At 38.2% G+C, this 27,854-nt stretch overlaps 1 protein-coding gene across 15 annotated transcripts in view; it reads left to right on the top strand.

Annotated features, from left to right (window-relative positions):
- The window catches only part of ubr5 (ubiquitin protein ligase E3 component n-recognin 5), a 94,067-nt gene that overhangs the window by 61,677 nt on the left and 4,536 nt on the right, over positions 1 to 27,854 (top strand). For 3 of the 15 annotated variants that reach the window (XM_066690911.1, XM_066690913.1, XM_066690914.1), the window contains exons 11-50: positions 54 to 164; positions 440 to 594; positions 967 to 1,084; positions 1,216 to 1,400; positions 2,575 to 2,684; positions 3,065 to 3,177; positions 3,596 to 3,781; positions 4,445 to 4,556; positions 5,977 to 6,131; positions 6,333 to 6,530; positions 6,748 to 6,958; positions 7,073 to 7,126; positions 7,489 to 7,615; positions 10,575 to 10,726; positions 10,885 to 10,980; positions 11,335 to 11,458; positions 11,657 to 11,754; positions 11,906 to 12,054; positions 12,160 to 12,251; positions 12,423 to 12,569; positions 12,669 to 12,787; positions 14,628 to 14,754; positions 14,835 to 14,964; positions 15,072 to 15,232; positions 15,685 to 15,924; positions 16,154 to 16,277; positions 16,800 to 16,911; positions 17,064 to 17,195; positions 17,819 to 17,851; positions 18,511 to 18,772; positions 19,603 to 19,867; positions 21,017 to 21,228; positions 21,625 to 21,858; positions 22,126 to 22,199; positions 24,244 to 24,485; positions 25,095 to 25,208; positions 25,521 to 25,738; positions 26,017 to 26,137; positions 26,699 to 27,044; positions 27,694 to 27,781. In XM_066690911.1, the coding sequence (XP_066547008.1) occupies positions 54 to 164; positions 440 to 594; positions 967 to 1,084; positions 1,216 to 1,400; positions 2,575 to 2,684; positions 3,065 to 3,177; positions 3,596 to 3,781; positions 4,445 to 4,556; positions 5,977 to 6,131; positions 6,333 to 6,530; positions 6,748 to 6,958; positions 7,073 to 7,126; positions 7,489 to 7,615; positions 10,575 to 10,726; positions 10,885 to 10,980; positions 11,335 to 11,458; positions 11,657 to 11,754; positions 11,906 to 12,054; positions 12,160 to 12,251; positions 12,423 to 12,569; positions 12,669 to 12,787; positions 14,628 to 14,754; positions 14,835 to 14,964; positions 15,072 to 15,232; positions 15,685 to 15,924; positions 16,154 to 16,277; positions 16,800 to 16,911; positions 17,064 to 17,195; positions 17,819 to 17,851; positions 18,511 to 18,772; positions 19,603 to 19,867; positions 21,017 to 21,228; positions 21,625 to 21,858; positions 22,126 to 22,199; positions 24,244 to 24,485; positions 25,095 to 25,208; positions 25,521 to 25,738; positions 26,017 to 26,137; positions 26,699 to 27,044; positions 27,694 to 27,781 (6,047 nt within the window). The remainder of the gene's footprint in view (positions 1 to 53; positions 165 to 439; positions 595 to 966; positions 1,085 to 1,215; positions 1,401 to 2,574; positions 2,685 to 3,064; positions 3,178 to 3,595; positions 3,782 to 4,444; positions 4,557 to 5,976; positions 6,132 to 6,332; positions 6,531 to 6,747; positions 6,959 to 7,072; positions 7,127 to 7,488; positions 7,616 to 10,574; positions 10,727 to 10,884; positions 10,981 to 11,334; positions 11,459 to 11,656; positions 11,755 to 11,905; positions 12,055 to 12,159; positions 12,252 to 12,422; positions 12,570 to 12,668; positions 12,788 to 14,627; positions 14,755 to 14,834; positions 14,965 to 15,071; positions 15,233 to 15,684; positions 15,925 to 16,153; positions 16,278 to 16,799; positions 16,912 to 17,063; positions 17,196 to 17,818; positions 17,852 to 18,510; positions 18,773 to 19,602; positions 19,868 to 21,016; positions 21,229 to 21,624; positions 21,859 to 22,125; positions 22,200 to 24,243; positions 24,486 to 25,094; positions 25,209 to 25,520; positions 25,739 to 26,016; positions 26,138 to 26,698; positions 27,045 to 27,693; positions 27,782 to 27,854) is intronic. The other 12 variants (XM_066690922.1, XM_066690924.1, XM_066690925.1 and 9 more) reach the window with 9 other exon arrangements.

A 27,854-nucleotide genomic window follows, 5' to 3' on the forward strand; every position in this document is an offset into this window, starting at 1 on the left:
GATTTTTAAACCATTTATCAATGTATGACTAAAGCACATTTTTCTTTTTACAGAACCCTGCTGTACATCATCCAAGGGCCACTTTTCTAGGGTTGACCAATGAGAAAATCACCCTCCTATCTGCCAACAGTATTCGAGCTACTGTGGCCACTGAAAGCAACAAGGTCAGAGTGCCTCTCAACTGACCTTTCAGCTGGCTTTTGTCTTGTTAAAGTGTAGAATGACCTACAATATAAACTGAATCAAAAAAATGTATTGATTTCCTGTTCCAGTTTCATTCAGGGTGAATAAATCTTTGCTGCACTAGATGCATTAATACATTCATTTATAAAGTGATTGCAGCTGTGTTTTCTGCTGATGTTTGTCACAATTGTACCATTGAACCACTAACCTATATATTTGTACATTGTCATTCTAAAATGTATTTATTTGTATTCAGGTTGCAACATGGGTGGATGATACACTCAGCACAGTAGCATCTAAATTGGAGCACAGCACCCAGACCTTCACAGAGCTGCAAGGAGAGCGCATTGTATCCTTGCACTGCTGTGCTCTGTACACCTGTGCACAACTAGAGAACAGCCTGTACTGGTGGTATGTGTTCATGTACACTTCTAGATGTTATTGAAGATGCACAGCATGCTTGATTGTTGGAATTACTCGGTGCCACAGCCTTCCACTACCATAATGGAATTCTTACAATGTGTAATTCTGTCCTTTAGAGAGGTTTTTTTTTTTTTCCTCTTCTTCCTTCATAGACTGACTACCATGTGAAACCACATGAAATGTTTGGTCAGGTATGATTTTCATAGAGCTTTTATTAAGGGCTGGATGAAGTGATACATCTATAATCATTTACATTAAACCGCTACTTCTGAGTAGGGCAAATTTACTATATGCGGAACAGTGTTTTTTAATATCCAGGCCCTGATAGATGTGCTACATGTGTCATTTTTGTTTTTATAGGGGTGTTGTGCCTTTCAGTCAGCGAAAAAAGATGCTTGAAAAGGCCAGAGCCAAGAACAAAAAGCCAAAGTCCAGTGCAGGCATTTCCTCAATGCCCAACATTACGGTGGGAACCCAGGTGAGTTATGCCTAGTCAACTTTTGTCACAGTTATGTCTCGTCTCTTTAGGTTGTTAATTACTGCGTTTGATATTTTCATAAATAAAAGTATGATTTATAAAAAGAAAGCACCTCTTTTTAAAATCTGAAGGTCTGTCTGAGGAACAACCCTCTTTACCATGCTGGTGCGGTGGCCTTTTCCATTAACGCTGGCATTCCTAAAGTTGGTGTGCTGATGGAGTCAGTGTGGAATATGAACGATAGCTGCAGATTCCAGTTGAGGTCACCCGAGAGCTTGAAAAACATGGAGAAGACTAGCAAGACTGCAGAAACAAAGTAAGATCAAAGTAAAAAGATCAAAGTTAGCCATTTTGTGGAGAACAACCATCAGATCTTTTTATGTTCAAGTTTCTTTTGGTGTCTTGTTAGAAGTTGTTGGAAATAATTATTGGGACAGGAGTCTTCAGTCAATCCGCTTTATTTTTGAGTACATTTACATGGAGAACTTGCATCTGATTAGGACTGCAAAAGGCAGTTTTATTCCTGGTTACAAGTGGTTATATGTGCCACCAAAAAGGGCATTCTATAGAAGGAGAGGACAGTCCTCTCCCTTCCTGTTGGAGCAAGTAGTGATACAGAAGCAAAATCAGCCATTCATAAAGTTAGTTTTGAATAGAGTGCCTCTCTGGGGAAATTCCGGCACACTCTCAACTTGTTTCTTTAACTTGAAACAAGGTCTTGTTTCCACCGGATTGGGGGAAATTTCACTTTGACTTGACAATACAATTTCTTGGAAGACAATGAACAGAAAGGACACTGTACTTCTAACCCATAAATATAATTAAACTCATGCGCACAAGAAAAGCAATGATTATACACATTAACCCTTTACACCCTGGCCTATTTCTCCTGTTAGCTTTCTGTTTATTTGTCTGTAACTCCTTGATAGTTTGTGCCATTTGCATTTATCTTGAATCAAATGAAAGAAAATTGTGGCCTTTCATATTATAAACAGTTACACTTGAGTTAAAAAAATAAATAAAATAGCCCTGTATGTACACTCAAATGGCAATTGTGTATCTTGGGTTAGGAAGAACCTAGATATTACGAGTAAGATGTTTGAAAGCTCCCATTCTCTAGTTTCAAACAAGCCATCTGTATATTTTGTAGTTTTGATGAAAATACTATTTATTTCCCAAATTGCCAATCCAAAAATAATGGGGCGGAGTGTTCAGGGTTAAGAGCCGTAATGGTATAGCTAATAAAGAAAAACAATGATTATATAAATATTAACCCCTCAAAGTTCTTTCATCATTAGTATCAATAAATCAATATTCCAGAGCAGAGTCATTTTTATTACTGGCAGGAGTATTCCACTTTAGATTTTCTTGATCAGTGGTGCAATTTTATTTCGCCAGGTCTTGAAAAGTTTTAACTTGATACGTGTCACTATCGTTTTTAATGTTATGTCTGCTACTCTGACATATTATGTGCTTGCCTCTACTCCTAGAACAGAGAACAAACCTGAGTCTGTGAAGACTGAAATGGGACCTCCTCCTTCCCCAGCCTCCACTTGCAGTGATACATCCTCTATTGCAAGCAGTGCATCACTTCCTTACAGTATGTCTTCCTATATTAAAAAGACACTGATAACATACTCTTAATTTAATAGACAACTTAATATACTATTGTGTGCATTTCAGTTAGGTACATGTGAAAGTAACATTTTAGGAAGACATTTGTCATTACTTGATTTAAGCTGATTCATAGTCAACTATTTTGTAGGTTTAGTTATTAGTGTTTACCTGAAGCCGTCTTTGTTTTGTTAATATTAGTTTTTAAATGCCAGAAAACTGAAGGATACAGATAGTCAGAAGAAAGTAGTTTCAGTACAAAGACTAGTATTGTTTTTTTTATCAGTGATATAAGATTATGTGGAGGGTCCATGAAACACTGCTCTTAGAAGTTGCATTTCGTAACAGCTGTGCGCTGCTTTACAGAGCGGCGACGCTCAACCCCAGCCCCTAAAGAAGAGGAGAAAGTAAATGAAGAGCAGTGGCCTCTGAGAGAAGTGGTGTTTGTGGAAGATGTTAAAAATGTCCCTGTTGGAAAGGTGGGTGTGTCTCTGGATTAAATACTCCAAATTAACCTGTTAAAGTTTGTTCTTCCACTATTTTTGTGTACTTATAATTGATAATATCTTATAACTGTCTTTATTACAATATTTGTTAGTACTGAATTTAAATAGATATTTTGCCAAGCAATATAGGCAGTCCTCATGGAATTACATTGAAAATCACTAGCATTAAATTACTTAACTAGAGAAAAAGGACTCCCATGATATAGGTGTTCCTATGTCTCTAATCAAGTAGTTAACTGTGATAAGTTGAATGAGTTGTTGCTAAGCTTTTGTAGAATAATAGTTACCTTTTCATTTTTTTTAATGCTTTTCATTTATGTGCAATTTTGAGATGTCTTGTGTGAATTGTTTGTTTGCTATAAATTGCTGAATGTTTTTTTGTCTGATACAGTTTGATACAACATTTGCAACAGCTCTTTCTTTTGAACTCAAGGTGCTAAAAGTCGATGGTGCATATGTTGCTGTGAAATTTCCAGGAACATCCAGCAGTGTGAGCAACCAAAGCACAACTCCTTCTGACTCTGATCCATCCTCACTGCTGCAGGACTGTAGACTACTAAGAATAGATGAGCTCCAGGTACATTAGGGGACACTGCTCAACAGACAAAGTTATTGATTATTTTAAGGACTTTATAGCTTAACTTGCTTTCAACACCTGTTTAAAAAGCTTATTGCCCATAGCTAGTCTATTTTTCAGATATTAACATTTGGTAATGTAAGTTAAGGCATATTATTTTTAAATCATGTGTATTCTGTTTAAAAAAAAAAAAAAGAATTAAAATGAAAATCTTAAATGCACTCAAATCTATCTTGTTTTAAAGGGTAGAATGCATTAAATATTGGAGGCATCTACAAGATTTTGCATCGGCCTTAGCGTGGATAATATAGCCATCTGGAATTTGAAGTGTCTATCAGCACTGTTGTATTACGCATGGTAGTATTTTTCTTCTTAGTGCAGGAAGTTATCTTACTTCAAAATTATTTTGGTATGTTCAAGAAATTTCCCAGAATTTTCCTTCCTTGCAAAAAGATCATTAAGCAAAATGTTATTGGTCAACACTTTAATTTAAGTAATCCCATTTTAAACCAGCCAGGTTTGGTTTTTGAGAGTCTTGATTCTTAAGATAACTCACTCTGAAGGAAAGTAATTATCTTAATTTGCTTTTTAAAATGTCATCATAAAACATTTTGCATTAATTCTTGACCATTTTTTGACTGACAAATCCTGCTTTTCACATAGGTTGTAAAAACTGGTGGCACTCCAAAGGTTCCAGATTGCTTCCAACGCACACCTAAGAAACTCTGCATCCCTGAAAAAGCTGAAATACTAGCTGTGAATGTTGATTCGAAAGGTTAGTCTTACTGACAGTGTTAAGTAATAGTTTCAAGTTAAAATTCCTTTCTTGTTTTGAATAAAGAGTTAAGTAAGCCGAGCCTGCTCTTGGAAGAGCTGGCGATTTTCAATAATATATTGATTTTCCAAGATTAAGAGAAGACTAACTCTTTGCAGTTCATTATGATATTGTTGTATGTTCACAAAATTATTACGATAGATCATTTTCTAAAAGGCAGAATAGTTGCTCTTAAATTGTTTGGAAAATGTATCATTCAATAATTTGGAGACCCTGACAAGTAATCGAAGGTATTTAATATTACATTGTTTATACGAGCCCTATAATAGCGTTTGTTGCCATAATGTTCTCTAAAGAGATGACTGTATTTTTGCTACCAGGTTATTATAATAAGACAAATGCCTCAAAAAATATATATACTAAGAACGTTAGGAAAAGACAAAAATAGAACAAGTCAGAGCGTGTCATAGTATTTTCTTTGAATATTGTCTCCGTGTTGTGCACAGAAAATAATTGCCTAGGCTCCTGTCCACAGCATGTACACCTCCCACCCCCCCCCCACAATGATGTACAAAATGTAATATTTGTAAGAATTTATTGGAAAGCAGTCTCCCTCCTGCTTAAACCAAATGATACAAGGAAAGAAATGTGAACCACTGAGCTTTAAACAAAATACTAACAACCACTGGGTATACACATCAGGGTTAGATTTTAGTGCTTTACTTTGTCAAAAGACAATGATGTTTGGTGATTTTGTTTTATTCTGTTAAATCCATCCATATATGAGAATTCATGGACATAGGCCTTATAATTACCATATGAAATCAGATGTATAGAAGTTCTCATAATCAAGGCATAGGCACTACTATAAGTTCTACAGTGGAGTGTGTTTTTAAGTTTAAATTTATATTTGTATTTTGTATTTTTTTTGGGTTTTTCTTAATTTATGGAATTCATTTTTTCCTATTGGGAAATGATTTCCTGGCCTAATGCCTGCTTTCCCCTTATCAGAAGGCTTTTTATCCAGATTCTTTGAAAACAGTGGCAGAATACACTTAACAAATCTGAGTGAATACAAACTAGAAGAGGCTGAATTAATGTATAATACTGGATACATCAGTGAATATGTAACTGACATTGTAAAGCAACATGCAAAGGTTTATAGTAATGCATATTTTTAAAACTTTTTTTGATCCTACAATCTTTAAAATGAGCAGTGAATATTAAGCTTTAATTTCCTTAAGAGGGAAAAGAGGGATTCATTATTTGTATCTACTCAAGTATTTTCTTTTAATCTTTCCATTGCATTACAATTGCCATTTTGGCTCTTTCTTGATTTAAACAATTTTATCATCAGATCATTTTCTGTTAACAAAACTCTTAAGTGTTTAATATTGAGCCACCTGTCTTTGCTCATCAGGTGTGCATGCTGTACTGAAGACTGGTAGCTGGGTGCGATACTGTATCTTTGATCTGGCAACAGGCAAAGCGGAACAGGAAAATAATTTTCCTACCAGCAGCCTTGCCTTCCTTGGCCAGAATGAGCGGAATGTTGCCATTTTCACTGCAGGGCAGGTGAGCACCAGGTTCATCAGTCTCCACAGGAACAGCATGAGGCTTCTGTACATGCGTGTCCCAGCATTACACTGAGATGGTTAAACCGTTTAGTGCACATTATTCTGAACACCATTTTTCCTTTTCTAAAACTGCATGTGTTAGGATGTATATGATTCTGTTTTAAGGTGTAGTTTGATTGTCTACGTGTTATTTACGCAGGAATCACCTATCATTCTGAGGGATGGAAATGGAACAATTTACCCAATGGCTAAAGACTGCATGGGTGGCATACGAGATCCGGACTGGTTAGATTTGCCACCCATCTCAAGCCTTGGTATGGGAGTTCATTCCCTAACTAACCTTCCTGCTAACTCCACCATTAAGAAGAAAGCCGCCATAATAATAATGGCTGTTGAAGTAAGTGTATTTTAATATTAACTGGTTAATAACACAAATAATTGGTACACTGGTATTGGTTAGTCATTACAATTATCTAATCAGGCTGTTAAAGCTAAAAATGTATAAAGCCCAGACTAATGTGAATGGAGAAATATCCAATATTACACAACTATACATCAAATTTATAAATTATACACTTGATAGCCTAGTCATTAATTGCGTTTTTGTTTTGCAGAAGCAAACCTTAATGCAGCATATTCTGCGTTGTGACTTGGAAGCGTGCAGGCAATATCTCATTAACCTGGAGCAGGCTGTTCTGCTGGAGCAGACCCCTCAAGCCTTAAATACACTCCTTGGGCACAGGTGTGATGGGAACCGCAATATACTGCACACCTGCGTGTCTGTTTGCTTCCCCATCAGCAACAAAGAAACTAAAGAGGAAGAAGGTAAGGTAGCATTGGCAAGAATGCCTAAGCTTATAGCAAAGGGATCTAGGGCTGGAATGCTTAAAGTCAGTCAGGTAACAAACTTTTCGATACCTTGCCATGGTGTGTCCCTAGGAGCTGTTGACAAACGACCTCATGGGGGATCTGAGAACAGATTGGAAGATAGAGGTAAAAGAAAAAACAACTTGATGTCATCGTGATGTATTTTGTTAGAGAAGAATATGCTGTTAGTGATAATTCGCTGTGTAAGACAGAAAAATTAGTGATTTTTAAATGTACTGTAATGTGATCTAAGTGGAAACACTTTAATGTACAGTGGCCCATAAGTGTTAATGCCTGAAATTAATTTGATAAGCATAGCTTGTATTCAAATATATCACTAGTGAGAGGCATCACCAGTACGCTTTTTAATATGACTTTCTCACTATCCTTCACTCAGACTGAAGTGATTGAAGAGGCTTTGGTCTTTTTAATGTACTTTTTGATGTTGTTTTTGTAATGTCATGTCATTGGTACTGTTTGTTTTTCAGAAGCTGAGCGATCAGAGAGGAACACCTTCGCAGAGAGGCTGTCTGCAGTGGAGGCCATAGCCAATGCGATCTCTGTGGTTTCTAGCAACAGCTCTGGAAATAGAACAGGATCATCCAGTAGCAGGGGGTAGGTTTCAGATCTTTTATAACTATTAATTGCAAAGCCATAATTGGCAAGTTGTGTACTCGCTCAATGAAAACTGCACCTTGATTCACAAAATCCAGTGTAGTCAAAATCTAGAAAGCTACCATAAATCAATGATCTATATGAAGTCTGTTTTTCATAAGCTATGTAAAAGTTAAAACACTTCTCATTTGAAGGTAACTAGTACATATTAGGTGCTTTTACAGTGCCATTTCTGATCCCGATCAAATGCATCATTACATTTTATCGGGATCAGTGGTGTTGCGTTTACACTGTCATTTGATCAGGATCAACTTTCAGCCACCACAGGAATCTTTGCATGTGCACTAGCATGCAAGTCCAAACTTCATTATAGGCATATATTAGATTTATTCCTTTAGAACACGGCTATATCAAAAACTTTCATTTTATCTCATTACGAACCAATGCACTTGCATATTTTTTCACAATCAAAGCATTTTAAACATACAAAAAAAATGTCTATCATTTAAAACAAAAACCACCACAGTACACAGCTACCGAAGCATTTGATCCAGAGCTGAACCATCTCCCTGAGAGGCCATTTGATCTGATGACCGAGCTTTTACACTGCCATTTCTGAACCTAAATGCTATCGATGCATTTGATTCAGATCAGAAATGGAAGTGTAAAAGCGCCTGTAGTCTTTCTAGTTTTATATTAGGGATTCTATCTGTACAATATTATTCAATATGCTATACTTAAGTTTTTTTTGGCCATTCACATTCCTAATGTGGCAAACTCTCAAAAGCAAGAGATGAATAAATGTAGTCAAGTCTTGGCTTAAGAAACTGCACACCTAACGGCCCCCGAATGGTTTTAATCCAGCCCCTGCAAAGGTGGTGTATCATTAAGTAATTAGGCCCGTGACAGCTTCTGAATGCAGAAATTGCGTGTGAAATCTAGAATCCCCATCAGCCATTGCGAGTGTCATTGGCGCGAGGTAGGGTTTTAACAGCCAATCACAGGCTGAGTTACTGTCCACGTACTGTTCTTTCTGCAATAAAACTCAACTCAAAATGTTCGGGAAAATAAAAATCGGAAAAAAGGAAAGTAGAGTGTTTCAGGAAAGCTGGGAGTGGGAATATCTGTTTGTGGAGCACAGTTTAAAACCTGTATGCCTTGTTTGTAAGGAGAGTTTAGACATAATGAAATAATTCAATATACGGCGGCACTACGAGACTAAATGCAAAGAGAAGTATGGGTGTTTGTGGAGAGAGAGCAGAGGCTGCACAAAGGCTGAATTAAAAACACAAACTACAGCAAACCATGTGTAGCAGGTGGCTACAATTTATGACTTATAGGGTTTCTCAGTTTTGATGCATTGTTCCTTAATTTCAATTGTCAAGTTATTGCTTTTTAAACTTGGTGTTATTTTAAGCGAGAAACGCTTTACACAGGGCCAGTCTAGCAGTGTTGGTTTCTGCTTTTGTTAGTAAGCCTGGCTGCATCGCCTAAGTATTGTATTATATTCTGTTAAATCACATATATATAATTGTATCGTAATGATGTCTATTTATAGGGCAAGATTTGTTGGCCCATTTCGCATCCTGGCTGTGGTCAATGTTTTATTCTCTTTTAGTGATGTTAAGCAGTTGCATTTGAGATCTCAATGTATTCAATTGTTAATTGCCCGTGTTTTTATTCTAGTGAGCATCAATCGCTGTTTTCACACTATTGGGTTGTTTCTATTATTGTTTTTTTTTTTTTTTTACTTTGCACTATTTTGTTGTTCTCTTGTATTTGTACTGGTGTTTGGTTTCACATATGGTTATATTTTACGGTCTTATATTGCGAACTTAGTTTGTTCTGTTTAAACTCCTATTTTCGATTTTATTCTTTTGGTTTGATGAAGATTGCTGCTCGCTGCGCAATTACAAAAGGAGAACTTGCATACTCATAATAACAAGACCTTTGGAGATGACGCAGTGTGCAGGTCGTTTTTAATTGATCCAGTCCTGCATCAATGACACACTTAGGCAAAGTTCAGTCCCGTTGGTGCTGCAGAGTTTTAGCCCTTATTACAGCGCCGGTACCACAGACCACGTACACAGTCCTCTGTGTTTGAAGTGCAGACCTATGCGGACAGCAGTTTCACTGATGAAGCGCAACAAATCCGCCCAAACCTCACAATGACATCTACACTGCATACTGAAGCACAACACATTACACCGGACATTGACAAGGTAGCTCAGTGGTTCCCAACCCTGGATCTGGAGTACCCCCTACCCTGCTGGTTTTTGTTCCAGCTGAGCTCTTAATTACTTAATTGAACCATTAATTGATGTAATGATTTGGTTACATTTTACTTTAAAAGAATGTTGGTTCCTTAATAAGATAATACTTTCCTTATACAATTTTATACTGAACTTAAACCCCATACTGTTTAAAATAATTAAGACTGATTTAAGAAATGATTACTTCAATTAAGGGCTCAATTAAGTAATTGAGAGCTTGGTTGGAACAAAAACCAGCAGGGGTAGGGGGTACTCCAGGACCAGGGTTGGGAACCACTACCTCCTCAGAGCAACAATTAGGTCAAATGTGTGTTTTGAATAATCATAAAAGTAAAAAAAAAAAAAAGTATAAATCTAACTATGAGTATTGCCAATTTTTCAATTGACAGTGAATTATAAATAGGGATGAGCAAATATTTATGCGGCCCTCGAATGAAATTTGAAATGATCATATGGCCCGTGGTAAAATTGAGTTTGACACCCCTGCCATAAGGCATCGCATTAAAAGCTACACAGTTTGTGGATTATTGTTAGCAGTCCTTCATAGTTAATACAGTCAAATGCTACCAGTGTTAATAAGACTACTTCACTGTATCTTATCAATTGTTTGGAAAATGTTTATGCAGCCTTGTTTTGCAAAAGTGAATTATAGCAACATGTCCTAATATTAGGTCTCCTTTCCCTAGCCTGCGGCTGCGAGAGATGATGAGACGTTCCTTGAGAGCTGCTGGTTTGGGTCGTCACGAGTCCGGGCCCTCCTCCAGTGACCACCAGGACCCCGTTTCCCCACCCATTGCCCCACCCAGTTGGGTTCCAGACCCGCCTCCCATGGACCCAGGTAAGGTCTAATGCTCTTTATTGTAGACTACTATACTTAAATATACATTGTTATTCCTGTTAGTACATTCAGGATCCCAGTTGTTTCCTAGAAATTTTTGCATATTGTATCTGTATTGTATTTTGTTACACATTTCATTCTTTTCTGTTTACCTGTAGATGGTGATATTGATTTTATCCTGGCTCCTGCTGTGGGCTCCCTTACCACTGCTTCCACTGGAACTGGCCAGGGACCCAGTACCTCCACCATACCAGGTAAACAGTGGCAGGAAAAAATAAAGTACATGCATACCACAAATGCGAATTGAATGCAGAGACTTTAAGTTCATCAATATTTGCAGTTTTATCATTTTATATTCTAGGTCCCACCCACTTTGTGTTATGTAGCCTACACTTAATTACTTAAATGTTTATTTTTTAATTAAATTAAGTGAATTATACTTTAAAAAAAGTTTTCCTGCTAAATACGTGTTATGCCTAGTAGCCAGTTTTAGTTTTTTGAAAATCCTTTATATTGACTGGTATGATTTAAGCAACTTGTTTGTGGACTGTTGTAAAATGAAGAACAAACGTGTTTTTGTAACAAGGTTTTTCTGTTTTTCTTACCAGGACCTTCATCTGAGCCGTCAGTAGTGGAGTCAAAAGATCGTAAAGCCAATGCCCATTTGATTCTGAAATTGATGTGTGATAGTGTTGTTCTTCGTCCCTATCTCCGGGAATTGCTTTCTGCAAAGTACGTAACTTCTCCATTATGTAGCCTATATAAATAAATGCTTTTGGGTTTCTTAGCATGTCTTTTCTGCAAGAAAGTTCTAACCTATAATGCTTATTGTAATTATCCATTTTAGTATATTTTAAAGATACTCAATTGTTCAACTCTTAGAAATGCTGTATATGCCATGCATAATGTTTTAAATTTGTGGATTTATAGGGATGCAAGAGGAATGACACCATTCATGCTGGCTGTTAGTGGGAGAGCATATCCAGCTGCTATTACCATCCTTGAAGCAGCCCAAAAAATAACCAAAGGTAAGTCATTATTTTTGTTCTCTACAAAATGTATCAATATTATGTGTAACATTTGCATTTTACATTTATGTGCATCCCTGATTTTGTGAAATATTTTCAAAACATGATCAACTTTGGTTAATTAATAAGCTGACATTATTTTGAACTCCAGGTGACCCAGCTTCCAGCGAAAAGGAGGATGCCGTATTCATGGAAATGATCTGCCCATCTGGAACCAACCCAGATGACTCTCCTCTTTATGTTCTTTGCTGTAACGACACCTGCAGTTTCACATGGACTGGAGCTGAACACATTAATCAGGTGAACTCTACTTGCCAGTTGGAAAATAAAAGGATGCTATCCTGTGCCAATGCAAAAATTCATAGCTGTGACATTCTAACACTTCTGACCATTTTGATGTTTTAGGATATTTTCGAGTGCCGAACATGTGGCTTGTTGGAATCTCTCTGCTGCTGCACAGAGTGTGCCAGAGTTTGCCACAAGGGGCATGACTGCAAGTGAGTATTTTTGGTTGTAAAGAGTTTGATATGGCTTACTACAATGCCATACAGTGCCTTCTAAAGTGGAAATCAGTAGTTGCCAAGCCACTCTGCATATCTTCACTATGTCAACTAATTGATTTGAATATGGTGCTGCTTCCCCTCTGAATAAAATGAATTTGTTTTCAGATTGAAGAGAACATCTCCTACTGCGTACTGTGACTGCTGGGAGAAGTGCAAATGTAAAACCCTGATTGCTGGACAGAAATCGGCCCGTCTTGACCTGCTCTACAGACTTCTCACCACCACTAACCTTGTCACCATGCCAAACAGCAGGCAAGTACATAGCAGACACTTTGCGTAGATTTTAGCATGTCGCTGTGGTTTCTCAGTCACTTTCATTAAAGTGTTTAATAATCTTTGGTTTCATTGCAGAGGAGAGCATCTCTTATTGTTCTTGGTGCAGACGGTTGCCAGGCAGACTGTGGAACACTGCCAGTATCGGCCTCCAAGGATCAGAGAGGATAGAAACCGCAAGGCTGCAAATGCTGATGGTCTGTTGAGTGTTTTTTTTTTTTTTTTTTTTGAGTTTTTAAAGGTGCTTCAATATACAAGAAGATTCAGTAACTAGTTCACTCAAGTTTTCTGTTCACCTATTCTACCTGGCAAAATTGTTCAAGCTCTGTCAAGTTGGATGCAGGTTGTTGGTGAATAGCAGTCTTCAAGTCTTTGCTATAGATTTTCAAACTAATAGTCTGTTTTGACTGGGCCATTCCATTTTAGCTTTGGCTGTCTGCTTGTGGTCATTGTTTTGCTGAAAGGTGAATCTCTGTCCCAGTATTCAGTCTTCTGCTTTCTGAAGCAGGTTTTCCTCAAGGATTTGTTTGTATTTTTAGGTCCATCCATTTGCCCATTTGTGGAGTAGTGGTTAGGGCTCTGAACTCTGGAGAAGAGTGTAATTTGGCCTGCATAAGGGCATCTGCGAAGAAATAATTAATCTTAGCCATGGAACATTGTAGGTCTTTCAGAGTTGTCACTGGCCTCTTGGTGGCTTCTTTGACAATTACCCAGCTTGGGAGGATGGCCTGCTTTAAGGAGATTCTGGATGATTGTTTAACTTCCCATTCTTAATGATTGACTTGACTGTGCTCCATGGGATATTTTGTACCCCTTTGCTGATCTGTTCTTTTCCACAACTTTATCCTAGAGTTGTTTTGAAAGTGCCTTTGTCGTCTTGGTAGTATCTTTGCTTTGCATGCACTACCCAACTGTGGGACCTTACAGAGACGGGTGTATTTAATCTGAAACCATGTGAACCACTTTTATTGCAGACACTCAATTTATCTTAGTGTGAATTCTTAAGGAAATTCATTACACCTTAGCTTATTTAGGATTGTCATAGAAAGGGAGTGAATACTTCTCTAATGAAGACTTAAGTTTTTTTTTTTTGTTTGTTTTTTTTATATATAAAGTTTTCACCTGCCCATTTTTCCCCATATTGTAAGGGTGTTGTTGTGTAAAGGGGAAACAAAATCATTTAAATGCATCAGTTTCAGGTTTTAACACTTATACATGTGAGAGAAGTCAGGGTAGGTAAGTACAGGAGAACACACACTAAACGATTGATCTGAAATCCTTGTCGTGGTGATCTACATCACAGCCTCCAAATCTCTCAAACACGAGTGATCCAAACAGCGAAAAGGTTAACAAACACGGACATGCGCATGTACAGGTCACGTTTGTGTAGCGCAGATCTGCGCTGCTCCACCAATGGGATCAGTGGATTTCTGCAGATCTGAGCAAAACTGAAGAAAGAACACGACCGCAAGCCGCTTTTGTTGTTTGTGATAGTCTGTGCAGACAAACGCAAAAAGCGTATAGTATTTTAAAATAACGTGCCCTGAAACAACCATTGGTATGAAAATCTTATTCTCCTGTCATGTTCATTGTTCCTGTTTCTTTTCTCTTCTTCAGTCAGCTCAGCTCTCATTGGCTGCTGATTACGTCACTCTCCATGATCGTAAATATTTAACATGTTTAATAAAATCGTAGCGGCTCCGACTAGCTTACAATCGGATCGGGGGCCAAACGATCACATTGCAGCCCATCTCACACTACATGACCATCGGTGGCGGGGATGCGCCCCGACCAGGCTTCTTGTCATGACGATCAGTGCCGATCTGTTGTGAGGGCCAAATCGGGCTTAAAATCGTGTAGTGTGACTCCAGCATTAGACTGTGGGCAAGAGCTTTGCAAAATCTTAATGTCGGGAAACTGAGGAAAATTGATGAAGAGCTAGTGAACAAAAATAGGACCACATGTTTGTATCACTGTATTTTGATAGAAAGTAATCACTGTTTATGTATGTATTGTAATGACAACCTTTCACTTCAGATTCAGACATGCCAGATCATGACCTGGAGCCACCCCGATTTGCCCAGCTGGCCCTGGAGCGTGTGCTGCAGGATTGGAATGCCCTCAAATCCATGATCATGTTTGGATCTCAGGAGAACAAAGACCCGTGAGTGCCTTAACAGTACACCTGTGGTTTTTAAATAAGAATGCTGACTCGTCCGTCACAATGCTCCTATTGTTTTACAGGCTTAGTGCGAGCAGCAGAATAGGTCACCTTCTTCCAGAAGAGCAGGTGTATCTGAACCAGCAGAGTGGAACAATCCGACTGGACTGCTTTACCCACTGTCTAATTGTGAAGTGCACTTCAGACATAACTGTAAGTTGGGTCACAGTTGATCTTGTTCAGCTTCTCTAAATCCAAGGACTTCAATTGATTGTTCTCTAACTTCCCAAAAATCTGTTTATTTTAATTTTGTTTTGTAGCTTTTAGATACGCTTTTGGGAACTCTGGTGAAAGAGCTTCAAAATAAGTACACTCCAGGTCGAAGAGAGGAGGCCATTAACGTCACTATGAGGTTCCTGCGCTCTGTGGCCAGGGTGTTTGTCATTCTCAGTGTGGAGATGGCTTCATCAAAGAAGAAAAAGTATGTGTACAGACTTATGGTAGACTTGTAGGCTTACACTTTTAATTTAAAACATTACATACACATTCACACAAACAATGTTAATGACTATCACCAGCAAGTTCAATATTTTGGTATGTTGATTAATGGTTTTAATGTTTTTTTAAATGTCTGAATCTCTAATGCCTCGTTTGCACTGCCAAAGTGGCTGCAGCTGACAGCATCTGACCCCTCCCCAGTTTTTGAAGTTTTTGCAAACCAGGTCATAGTCTGCTGTAAGAGGTCCCAGAGGGATTGTTGCATAGTATCGTTTTTAAAAGCACGTTTCCTTCATATTTGCATGTTTTTTTTAATGCAACCTTAACAAGTATAGACATTTTTATTCAAACTATTTAAATTACTTCCATGTGGAAAATATATTTTGATTTATCATTTTTGGAAGTTATAATTTGTATTTATTTTTGTTTTTCCAGTAACTTTATACCCCAACCTATAGGGAAGTGCAAGCGTGTATTCCAGGCCTTGTTACCATATGCTGTGGAGGAATTGTGTAATGTGGCTGAATCGTTGATAGTTCCAGTGCGCATGGGCATTGCCCGCCCCACTGCTCCCTTCACCTTGGCTAGTACCAGCATTGATGCTATGCAGGGCAGTGAGGAGCTCTTCTCTGTCGAGCCACTGCCACCCAGACCCTCACCAGACCAATCCAGCAGGTACTTTACACTGGTGGCACAGTTATGAAGCATAAATAATTTGATAATTATATACCATGTGTTCTCACATTGCTTTAAACATGTAGGTTGTTAACTTGGTTGTTTGGAGATTTAAAAACGATTGGGGATTTTTATTTTAAACACTTATAAAATTGTTTCAGACTACATTTTATTTGTTTGCCCTCTGAGAAATTATTCTCACTGCTTTCACAACTCTGTTCTTTTGTAGCTCCAGCCAGTCTCAATCTTCATACATCATGAGGAACCCTCAGCAGAGGCGCATCAGCCAGTCACAGCCGGTCCGCGGGAGAGATGAAGAGCAGGATGATATCGTCTCTGCAGATGTTGAGGAGGTAATACATTTTGTCTTCAGAAAGAAAAGCAATTTAGATTGGAACATGAGTCTTTTTCTTAAAAATTACTAGGAGCTTATATGTGTATTCAGGAAAAACCCTACTCCCAAGGCTACATAATGAGCATTGGCATCTGTAAATAAAATAGTTGAATACCAAACTATGCCTCTTACTGAGCTTAGAGTGATTCCAGGATTGTTTTCTGCTGGTGTGAGTTAGCTATGCATGAGTGTTCATTTTGTTCATCCTCTGGCTACTTTTTGTCTTAATATTTTAAGTCAAGGTGTGAATCTGTTAGAATATCACTAATTTGCAAAGTAGCATAAAACAGGAATATACAATTGTGATATAAAGGCAATGCAAGGAAATTAATAATTGTGTGTGTAATACAGAAAGGATGAACAAAGCTGCAATCAGTTAAACAAAGCACTTAATGCAAAAATAATGGGTTGAGGGTGCTTCTGAGATGTGATAATTCCCAAATATGAAGTATGATTGTACTTAGCAGTGTGTGTTTGTCAGGTGGAGGTGGTGGAGGGGGTGGCAGGGGAAGAGGATCATCATGATGAGCAGGAGGAACAGGGGGAGGAGAATGCTGAGGCTGAGGGACAACATGATGAACACGATGAAGATGGTAAGGGCTGCCTAGAGGATATGTCCCAGTAAATGCATTCATGATTTTGTCTAATTTCCATAGTTGGGAATCTGAAATGTTTTCAAGTTTCTCAAGATTTTTCATCTCCAGCTTAGAAAGTGTAATGGAACATCTTATTCACTTCCATTCAGGCAGTGACATGGAACTTGATTTACTGGCAGCTGCAGAAACAGAAAGTGACAGTGAAAGCAACCATAGCAACCAGGACAATGCCAGTGGTCGAAGGAGTGTTGTCACAGCGGCTACTGCTGGCTCTGAAGCAGGTATTGTTCTAACAAATTTAATGGCAAAATGATACTATTCTTTTTCTGTCATGTTTTAATATTTTGTTGATTTTTCATGGTTGTGTGGATTTCAAAGGTCATAGAATGCCCTGTAAGAGTGTGCCATTCATAATTGCCCCCTAATATTAATATTGTTCTCCATGGTGTTTTTCTAAAGTTATTGTAATAGTTTACAAATTATACAAATACTGAGGCTTTTGGGATATGTATTTTTGGAAAATAGTTTTAATAAAAACTTTTCTTCTGGGCAACCTCATTTTTATATTATAATTGTAATATTCAGTTTTAGTATTAGTTATTTCCTAAAAAAAAAATATATACATTACTTTTATCAAATTAAACATTCAGTTTATTCAGTTAAATACACCTAATAAAATAAACTGAAATAAAATGTAATGGTTTTCTGTAAGATTTGTCTGAATACTTCAGGTAAAGTTTTAGTGCTAGTGTAGTGTACACATCAGATAATATTAGCACATCAAGTTTGGTGAATCTTAGCATTTCAGGGCATAAGATCATTGATTTATGTAGTTCATGAGGGCTTATTGAAGACACATAAAATTTAAGTCCTTGGTTCAACAAGCGATTTATTTCATTTGCAGGAAGTAGGGCCTCCCTGGCATTTCCCTTGTTTGGTATGGGCTCCTCTTTATTTCAATGCATATATTTCAGGATCAGAGTGAACTTGAAGTTTATCAGAGGAAATTCTCCCAAATTTAGTTTTTAGTACCATTTGTATCATTTGTTAACACACTGTGCTAACATTACCTACTTGCAGTCTAACTGTTTTTATAGTATAATTTAAATAACTGACTAATTTAAAGCGTATGGCTCATCCTGCTAACCAGTGTGAATTTTATTTTTCAGTTATTTGCTTCAACTTTTTCACTTTTTTTATATGGGACTGTGGGCTATTCTCCAATTCAGAGGGCTGTCCGTTTCCGTCCTACTTCCCCTCTATACATATACAAACACACACAACTGATAAACTGAAGTACAAGTATGGAACCAAAAATGTCAATTTGAGGAAGAAAAAAATATATCCATGCCTTTTTTGGCAATTGGAAATAATATATAAGCCAGGCTAGTCAGAATAAATTGGTTATTAATATAGATACATTTATATGTATCTATGGTTGAATTCTTTCCTGATGTTGTATGTCTAACAGAGGTGGCATGTATCTTGCGGTGGCTTTGAAAACTAACAGATTTCCTGCCTCACAATAGAGGAGCAATCACACCCCCCATCCCGCCTGCACTGAACTGTCTTTGTTTTGAATCCCTCCTCCTGAAGGTGCCAGCAGTGTCCCTGCCTTCTTTTCAGAGGACGACTCTCAGTCCAACGACTCGAGTGACTCGGACAGCAGCAGTAGCCAGAGTGATGATGTGGACCAGGAGACCTTCATGGTGGATGAGCCCCTGGAGAGGACCACCAGCACCTCCCATGCCAACAGCGCTGCCCAAGCCCCGCGCTCCATGCAGTGGGCTGTGCGCAACACCCAGAGCCAGAGAGCCACGAGCAATGCCCCCTCCAGCACCTCCACACCTGCGGGCAAGTCTCCTGAACAACTGGCCTGTCCCTTAGCTGTCTGTAGAGTTGTGTTGGTGGTCCAATAGGGAGTGCTGTTCCTTCTAGACCTTGCATTAAAAATAATCTCCCATTACAATGGAAGGAGATGATGTGCTACATGAGCTGCTATCTGTCAAACACCAATACTCCCTGTAGTACTTTTTTAAGAGGCTTTCTCAATCTGTCCTGCTTAACGTCCCTTTATCATTTTATTACCTAAATAACTTCCCACTTCTCCACTTTATCTGCATTGTGGTGAGCTTCCAATGGCTTCCATGCATCACCTTAGGGGGGTGCTACATTTCAAGGGAGGATGAATTGAGTCCCCTCCCAACTGTAAAGCATTCTGGGGTCCTTTGGAATGAAAGATGCTATAAATGCATATTATTTCACATCTAATGTGTTCTCAATAATATACTATTCATTGCTGATTTAATTAGTCATAGACTGCTTTCCTCCATGGATAAATAATTGATAGTTGTTAAATACACTTATGATTTAATGAAAATCAAAATTGTCTAGGAGTGGTATTGATGAAACGGGTGTACATTATCTGTATAAGTACTGTATTGAACACTGTCCATGAAGTAGTACTTCAACACATTATATATCCATCAGGCGTTTTGTGTAAATATGTACACTTTTTTTGTTGTTGTTGTTGTTGAAAGGGTTAGAATTAGGGATAGATTACAAGCCTTGGTATGAGTGTTGGACTGTCAGAAATGTAAATGGGAATATAGATTATACTTTTTCCAAATATCTCTCCTTCAGACTAACAATTAGTCTCCCCTCTGTTTGTTTTATCTTTGCAGCCAGCTCAACAGGGTTGATTTACATTGACCCCTCAAACCTGCGGAGAAGTGGTGCCATTAGTACCAGTGCAGCTGCTGCTGCCGCAGCCCTGGAGGCCAGCAACTCTAGCAGCTACCTGACCTCAGCCAGCAGCTTGGCCAGGGCCTACAGCATTGTCATCCGTCAGATCTCTGACCTCATGGGCCTCATCCCTAAATACAACCACCTTGTATACTCCCAGATCCCTGCCGCTGTCAAACTCACCTACCAGGATGCTGTCAACCTACAGGTGTGATGCCAGATCTGTCTCCTCACTACATGCTTATCCAGAGACCATATATATAAGCAAGAAAAAGCAACACATTATGGCATATTGGTCTTCATTCATGTTAATAGAATTATCAAGGTGTCTGTCTCCTGATTAAATCTTGAATAAGACATACAGTGTGAGTGTTTATGGCTATATGAAATGAGGTTCAACAATTTTCTTTTTTAAATGTATTTTCACTTTTTTTGTCATGTTCTCGTGCATTGCACTCTTCAGCTGTTTTGAATCATTATAATGTCCAGATTTAGTTTACTTTAAAAGTGCTCTTATTCCCAGGAGTATACTATAGTTCTGACATGTTGAAACAACCCCTCAAACTAATGTTTCTGTATCAGATTCAAAATATGTATAAACAAATTTGAGTGATGTTAGCATAATAAGCAAAATGTTAAGCCTGTTGTCAGATCAGTTTTTCGTGAATAGCCAATTCAGTTTAAAAAAATTGACCAGTCAAAGGTCTGTGAAACCCTGCAACCTTTGTATGCATTGGCTGATCCTCCAGTTGACATGCATTTGATCATTATAGGTTAAAAATGACCACAGCCAAGAGTACTTTAACAAAATTGGTCAGTAGTGTCAAATGCAGCAGGTATATCCAAGAACAAAAGCTTAATAGCCTCTCGTCTGCATTCTGTAGGATATCTTGTGCTATGATGTTTCTGTAAGCAGGTTTACATTTAAAAAAGGAGGGAAAAAATCCTTGACATAAAAGTTTGAGATTGGATGGTAATTAGACTGTTTGTCAGATTTGTCATTGTGCCCTTATTACAGTTTGGAGGTGAATTGATTTACAATGCATACCAGGACATTTTACCAATAAGACCTATTACACTCTGTGAAGAAGCTGAAATCTCATAAGTGAAAGCTGGGCAACCTGCAGAGCCAGTGTAAGGAGGAGTCATCAGTATCCCTTCCAATAAGCTTTTGAAATTACTACAAGGTAAAAGGAAAAGCTTTCAGGTTATCAAAATCAAGAGGATCCCTGATCTACTGCTTACAGGGCTGTCAATTGTATTGTGCATTTAAAATGTCATTCATTTCACAGGATCTGCTACCTTGATTAATTTTTTTGTACTATGAAATATTTTCATTTCCTACTATGTTATTTAGAACTATGTGGAAGAGAAGTTAATCCCCACATGGAACTGGATGGTGAGCATCATGGACTCCACTGAGGCTCAGCTGCGCTATGGCTCTGCATTGTCATCTGCAGGCGACCCTGGACACCCCAGCCACCCTCTCCATGTCTCCCAGCACTCGGGACGCAGAGAGCGAATGACTGCAAGAGAAGAGGCCAGCCTCAGAGCCCTGGAGGGCCGCAGGTACACACTCTGGCACTGGTTTCTCCGACAAGATAAATTTGAGCTGACAGTTAATGAATTGAGATTTAAAAAAATAAAATTCCATACCTTTTGTATTACATATTCACTCCCATAAACTTTGTATTTAGATAGTGTTGTGTGATGGCTTTATTTTCTGGTATCAGTTTGTTTGAGAAGAAAGTTTGAAACCAAACATTCTGAAGACCTTATATTTCATTCATGTAAATTGTTCATTTAAAGGCATTTATTAAAAGCACAATATAGAATCTACAGTTAAGTAAAGTTAAAAAGAGAATATTGACAGTGACTGGTGTTCTATAATACATCTTCTGATTATTTGTCAGAATATGAAGGGTAATGAGGCATTGAATTAAAAATAATAATCTTTTGTTTTAGACGTGCTGCCACTTTGCTTAGTGCTCGCCAGGGGATGATGTCAGCACGTGGAGACTTCCTAAATTACGCCCTATCTCTTATGCGCTCTCACAACGACGAACACTCTGATGTCCTGCCAGTGTTGGATGTTTGCTCTCTCAAGCATGTAGCCTATGTCTTCCAAGCACTTATTTATTGGATCAAGGCAATGAACCAACAGACCACACTGGACACGCCTCAGCTGGAGAGAAAGAGGTGATGCATTCACAAACCATGTTTTGATCTTAGTACATTTTGGAATAGAATATTTGAAACCATTACTATATTTTCAGTGTTTCTCCAAATTTAAAGAGCTAATTATTGGGGTTAAACAAGGCAAGAAAGGATTCATGTTTTGAAATGTTTGCCCAATTCAGAATAAGAAGACTAAGCATTTTTTTTTTGATAGGGAAAAACAGATAAACCCGGAAGGAGTTGTGAACCGGTGTCATTATCATGTATTTGAATTTCTTCAATTTGTAGAACTCGTGAGCTGTTAGAGCTGGGACTGGACAATGAAGACTCGGAGCATGAAAATGATGAGGACACCAATCAGAGTAAGTTGTCAAAGTATATGCTTTCTAACTTGGTTTTTCACCTACAACTGAAAAGCAAAAGTTATTTGCTGGTAAACAGAATACAAAAATTGGTTGTACTGCCTAAAACTAACTAATATATTGATTATTTAAAAGCACTAGCACAAAGGACTATACAATTCTATTCTGCACAATAGAGGGTCTAGAACAATTTGTGCTAAACAAGTTCATAAATTTATTAACGGGGATGCATTTCATCAGTGTCAATTTTAACTTGAAAATGTGTTCAATACTAATTTAAATGTTTCAAAACTAAAACTCGCCAGTTGTATTCTAATTTTAACCTGCCCAGGTTTGTGGCTCCTGACTGATTTTCTTAAGCTTAATTTTAGATTCACCCTCTCACTTCTGGCACGTTCTGAGCCCAAAAAAAATTTAAATTGGGGATTTTTGTTTTTGTTAGGATTTCTTTTTTTTTTTTTTTTCTTCCGCCAGAAATTTGAAATGCCCCTAAAATGCTCATACATGCCTGAAAACTCATGAAACTCGCAAGTGTTGTAGACACTACTAATACCTGCAAATGCTGTGAAAACTGCATGTGCTGGTCACATGGTTTTGTTGCCGTAATGCGTATTGTGAAAAAAAATTAAATCCTACGAAAATATTTTTCTCCAAAACCAAATGGCAGATGCATATGCCACTTCATACTCATGCATACCTCATGCCCCACTATTACGCTTGTTCATCAGAAGTTCCCCGGGTGCACGCTTTGTCCGCCATGTAGCATTCTCTGATTCCAGCTTTGGTGCCTTCTAATCCATGCCACTTATACCGACTGTGACACAAATTGGCATGCATGACACTAGTACAGAGTCCTACCAAGGGTGTTAAAGGCTAGTTGACCCAGTGAACAACATGAGTGCTGTGGGCCAATGAACAATGTGTGTACCACTTCAGACACATTACACATTTCCTGCACACTGGAATACAGTATACACATCAAAGCGGCGAATACCTGTATGTGCACCTGCAAGTTACTTTGAGATGTCTGCATAAATTACAGGGGGATGGTCCCTTAGATCTTTAAAAAAAAAAAAAAAAAAAGGTTGCATGTTTCCACCACAAGCACAAACCAGTATTCTGCAGCATCTACAAAAAGGAACACCATATTCAAACACTGCTGTCTTTTTTTTTTTTTTCAAACCCAAAGTGGACCCATGTAATAGGCCTGTATTTAATAAATTTTGCAAGTTGGAAAAGATCATGTCAAGACTTGAATTATCATTACTTAATTTGGAAGCAGACATTGTTAGTGACCAACTCTAGAACACTCTTCACAACACAAATCACATTGCGGTGATGACAATTAACAGGAATGTATGTTGAAGGGACGTGGTTCAAGAAGTGAGAGAGACGAGTTTGTCTAATAAATATCCAGTTTCAAAAGTGAGTTTCTGAAATAAGGGGAACTGCTTGGCGAGTATTATATGCACTCTATAGGATTAACAAATTCTCAGTGCAATTATATTTCAAAAGCAATGCAGGACCAGCAGTACTCATGTCACAGAACAGTCATTTACCATGTATACTGAACTTTACAACATTGTACTGTGGCTACTGTCTCTATACAGTAGTATATCTAAACCACCATAAACCCTTATTCCGCCTATCCCTAGATGACGTATGGAAGAAATGTGCCTTGTCAGTGAGGCTCAAGATATTTTAGCTAGACCAGATTTTGAATCCAAAGAAGTTTTAAACCTTCAAAGGTTCTTTTTTTGACAGTTTGTTTTGAGGTGTGGATGGAATAATGCCCTCATTTTTATATTTTAGTTATGTTAAAAAGCCTTTCTGAATACATACAGAAATGTGAAATGTATACTTTTTCTAAGGTCTTATTTAGAAGGAAAAAAGACTGAACAAAACTAGTATTGTTTTTGCAATTGCAGTTAGAAATTCTAGTTTAAAGAGCAAAAGTCTGAAAGTAATTAATAAATCTGAAAATACAGAATAATAAACTGGACTAATAGGGCCATTCTCAAGCTGACACTGCTCTGTTACTTAGGCTCCACTCTCCACGACAAAGATGAGGAAGCGGTCCCAGCAGAAACGGGCCAGAACCACCCCTTCTTCCGCCGCTCTGACTCCATGACTTTTCTGGGCTGCATCCCTCCAAACCCATTTGAAGTGCCCCTGGCAGAAGCCATCCCATTGGCTGACCAGCCTCACCTGTTACAGGTAAAGGTCCCAACTCTTCAGGCAGGAAGGCCAGCTCCATTCAACCACTTCTGCTCATTGCTCTCGTGTGTAAGTTTTGTACCATAGCATTGAGGCCTCATATTTGTCTTTGTTCATTACTTTTAACATTAAACAATTTAATCTGATCAGGTAATTAGAAATACTACAAATTTTAAATTCACATTTTAGTGTGCCTTTTATATTATATTATTATCATTATTATCAATTATAATCATGTGCAACTTTAAATGCACACATCTAATTTGAATTTAGTGGTTAACAAATCATGTAGTCCCAAATAGTATAATCCTTATATTTTCCCATTATAAAGGCTTGAGGTTAATTGAGAATAATCAGAGAAACCTGTTCAATCCACCTATGCAGCTGGATTTGTGATCGGAGCGATGTTCCACAAATTTGGATTTGAAATAATAAACCGCTATTTTACATAGTGGTTTTCGTGTTTTCACTACTGATCTGTGTTCTGTTAGGAATCATTCTGAGATGTGAACTACAGAGTATATTTACATCACCTTCTTGTATTTGCAAATTTAGTTTTTATTGTACAAATTGTATAGATTTATCATAGCAAGACGTTTGCTCTTATTTCAGTGTCGTGAAGTTTTGCTTATTGAACAAAATACAGAAGAGATATTGACAGCTATTTTTCCTTTACAGCCAAATGCAAGAAAGGAAGACCTTTTTGGACGCCCAAGTCAGGGTCTTTATTCCTCCTCATACAACACGGGCAAAGGACTTGCAGAAGTTACTGTGGACAGAAACTGTCTTGAGGTAAAGTTTTTTTTTTTTTTTTTTTTTTTTTTATGTGCCTACAGTGGACACGTGTTTTAATACTTAAAGATGGGAAGAATACACAAGATTTATTGATGCCTTCACAGGCTGTTTGAAAGTTTTGTCATTTAATGCATCAGAGTGTTTTTTAAATGAATGTTTCTGTTAAGTTTATTCTATTAGCAAGAGTGTGCTTTTACTGCTTCATCAAGCTAAAATGCAAATGCTGAAAGCTAAAGTTCTGGTGATTTTAATTTCTGAAGTTCTTAAGTTTAAGTTTCATCTAACTAAACCCGTGCCCCACACTTTTAGGTTCTGCCTACTAAAATGTCTTACTCTGCGAACATGAAGAATGTGATGAGCATGCAGACTCGACAAAAGACTAGTGAGGAGCAGACTCTGCCTGAGGAAGAGCCTGAAAGCACAAAACCGGGACCCTCTGCACACGACCTGGCCGCACAGCTGAAGAGCAGCCTGCTAGCAGAGATAGGGCTGACTGAGAGCGAGGGCCCGCCACTCACCTCGTTCAGGTGCAGCTTCAATCTTATCACACTCTTGACAGAGTATGCAGCAACCTAGAGGTTTCAGGGCTCTTCCATGAGCGCTCATTTGTTTTACAATCATTTTCTAAACAACCTTGTGATATTGTTAGCAAAGTATAAGTACATTAAGTCTACTATAAGAGTTCAATTCCATGTCATAGTTTTTAATCTGTTCTTATCGTGAGAAGTGCATCATAAGAACTCAGTTTCTTTCACAGCCACTACGTTCTTTCATATTCACAGTATTTCTTCTATTCCTTAAACAGACCTCATTGTAGTTTTATGGGAATGGTGATATCCCATGACATGCTTCTGGGACGATGGCGTCTGTCTTTAGAACTTTTTGGACGAGTGTTCATGGAAGATGTTGGGGCTGAACCTGGATCGGTATGTATTTTGGTATTTGAGAGCTCTGCACATTGGTTACGTGCTTTATGGCATCCTCTTTTTAAATACATTTTCAATATTTGTGAGATGTAACCCTCAGAAAGAAAAATCAATACAGTGTAAGGAGACCTGGCCTTTTGGTGTAGTGGACTTAGCACACAATAAAATATAACAGGCTTTTAACTAAAGATACATGTTTGTAGAATCATTCGCAGGAGCAGTATAGTTCGTTTCTATCCTGTCCATCCAGTTCTGTTTCACAAGATTACCCATAAGACCTACACATGGTGTTGATCTACAATTAGTCTTTTTCTTGGCAGCAATACGCTCCCAAAATACGGAGGAAAAAAAACGTTTTCCTCTGTAGCAGCAGTATGATTCCTGAAAGGTAACTGCATAAAAGCCATAACAAAACAAATTAACAATCAATTGTTTTGTCCCCCTTTTCATTAGTAATTAATAGCATAGGCCCTTTAATGTGTTTACCTCGGCAACCTTCTTTCCCTAAAGGGCAAGGAGAGGGGTTCATGGTTCCTCTATTAAAAGCTTTTGCTCTTATAGATCCTGACAGAGCTTGGTGGCTTCGAGGTGAAGGAATCCAAGTTCCGGCGGGAGATGGAGAAGCTTCGCAATCAGCAGTCCAGGGATCTGGCTCTGGAGGTGGACCGGGACCGAGACCAGCTCATCCAGCAGACCATGAGGCAGCTCAACACTCACTTCGGGAGGCGCTGCACTACCACTCCCATGGCTGTGCACAGGGTCAAAGTCACCTTTAAGGATGAGCCTGGGGAGGGCAGTGGGGTCGCACGCAGCTTCTACACAGCCATCGCCCAGGCCTTCCTGTCCAATGAAAAGCTACCCAATCTAGACTGTGTACAGAATGCCAGCAAAGGCATGCAGGCCAGCAGTAAGTAAAAACGTTTAATTGTTTTATCTAGTTTACAGGAAACCTTTAAATTCGAAGATTATATAAATAGTTGTATAGAGCTACCTGGCCTGAATAAAGCTGTGTGACACCCTGCTCTTTTTGCTGTAATTGCTTGGTATCAGCAGGCAATATTCTGTTTCTGTGGTTGTTGCCATGGCATTGGGGTTGCAGTTTTGTCTTCTGTGTACAGATTTTGAACCAAGATAACCTCTAAATAAACAAATGGCAGCCATTTTGAAATATTTCACCTGCTCTTCCATCTATATTCACAATGATCCTCTTCACAAGTTCCATAAAATTGAGACTTGACTATAGTTTTATTTTTGATTGCCATTTTGAAGCACTTGCTTCAGATTTTAATATTTTGTTTGTATAGGTTGTTCGTATCATGATTAGCAGTCATCTTTCAGATTTGTATACAGTGGTGGTTTTATTTATTTTTATTTTTTGTATCTTATGAAAGCACTTCCTAAGACTAAAACTAAAATGTTTCCTTTTAAGAACTGCTAGTTAAATGTAATTAAAACAGTGTGTGCTCTAATGGTGATGAACTGCAATCTAAATTACACTGAAAAGAACAGTATAGGTTACAGATAATCTCAATGTTTAAATCTATCCTCGTGTCTAGATCTAATGCAGCGTCTGAGGAACAGAGACAGGGAGCGAGAGAGGAGGAGCGGTGGACTGCGAGCAGGTTCTCGTAGGGACCGGGACAGGTGAGTTTACAAGCTCTGAAATATAGAATTACATTTTCCTACTTCAATATTGAAAATACAGCTTCCTTTTTCA

The sequence above is a fragment of the Amia ocellicauda genome, chromosome 18, assembly GCF_036373705.1.
Source record: "Amia ocellicauda isolate fAmiCal2 chromosome 18, fAmiCal2.hap1, whole genome shotgun sequence".
NCBI lineage: Eukaryota > Metazoa > Chordata > Actinopteri > Amiiformes > Amiidae > Amia > Amia ocellicauda.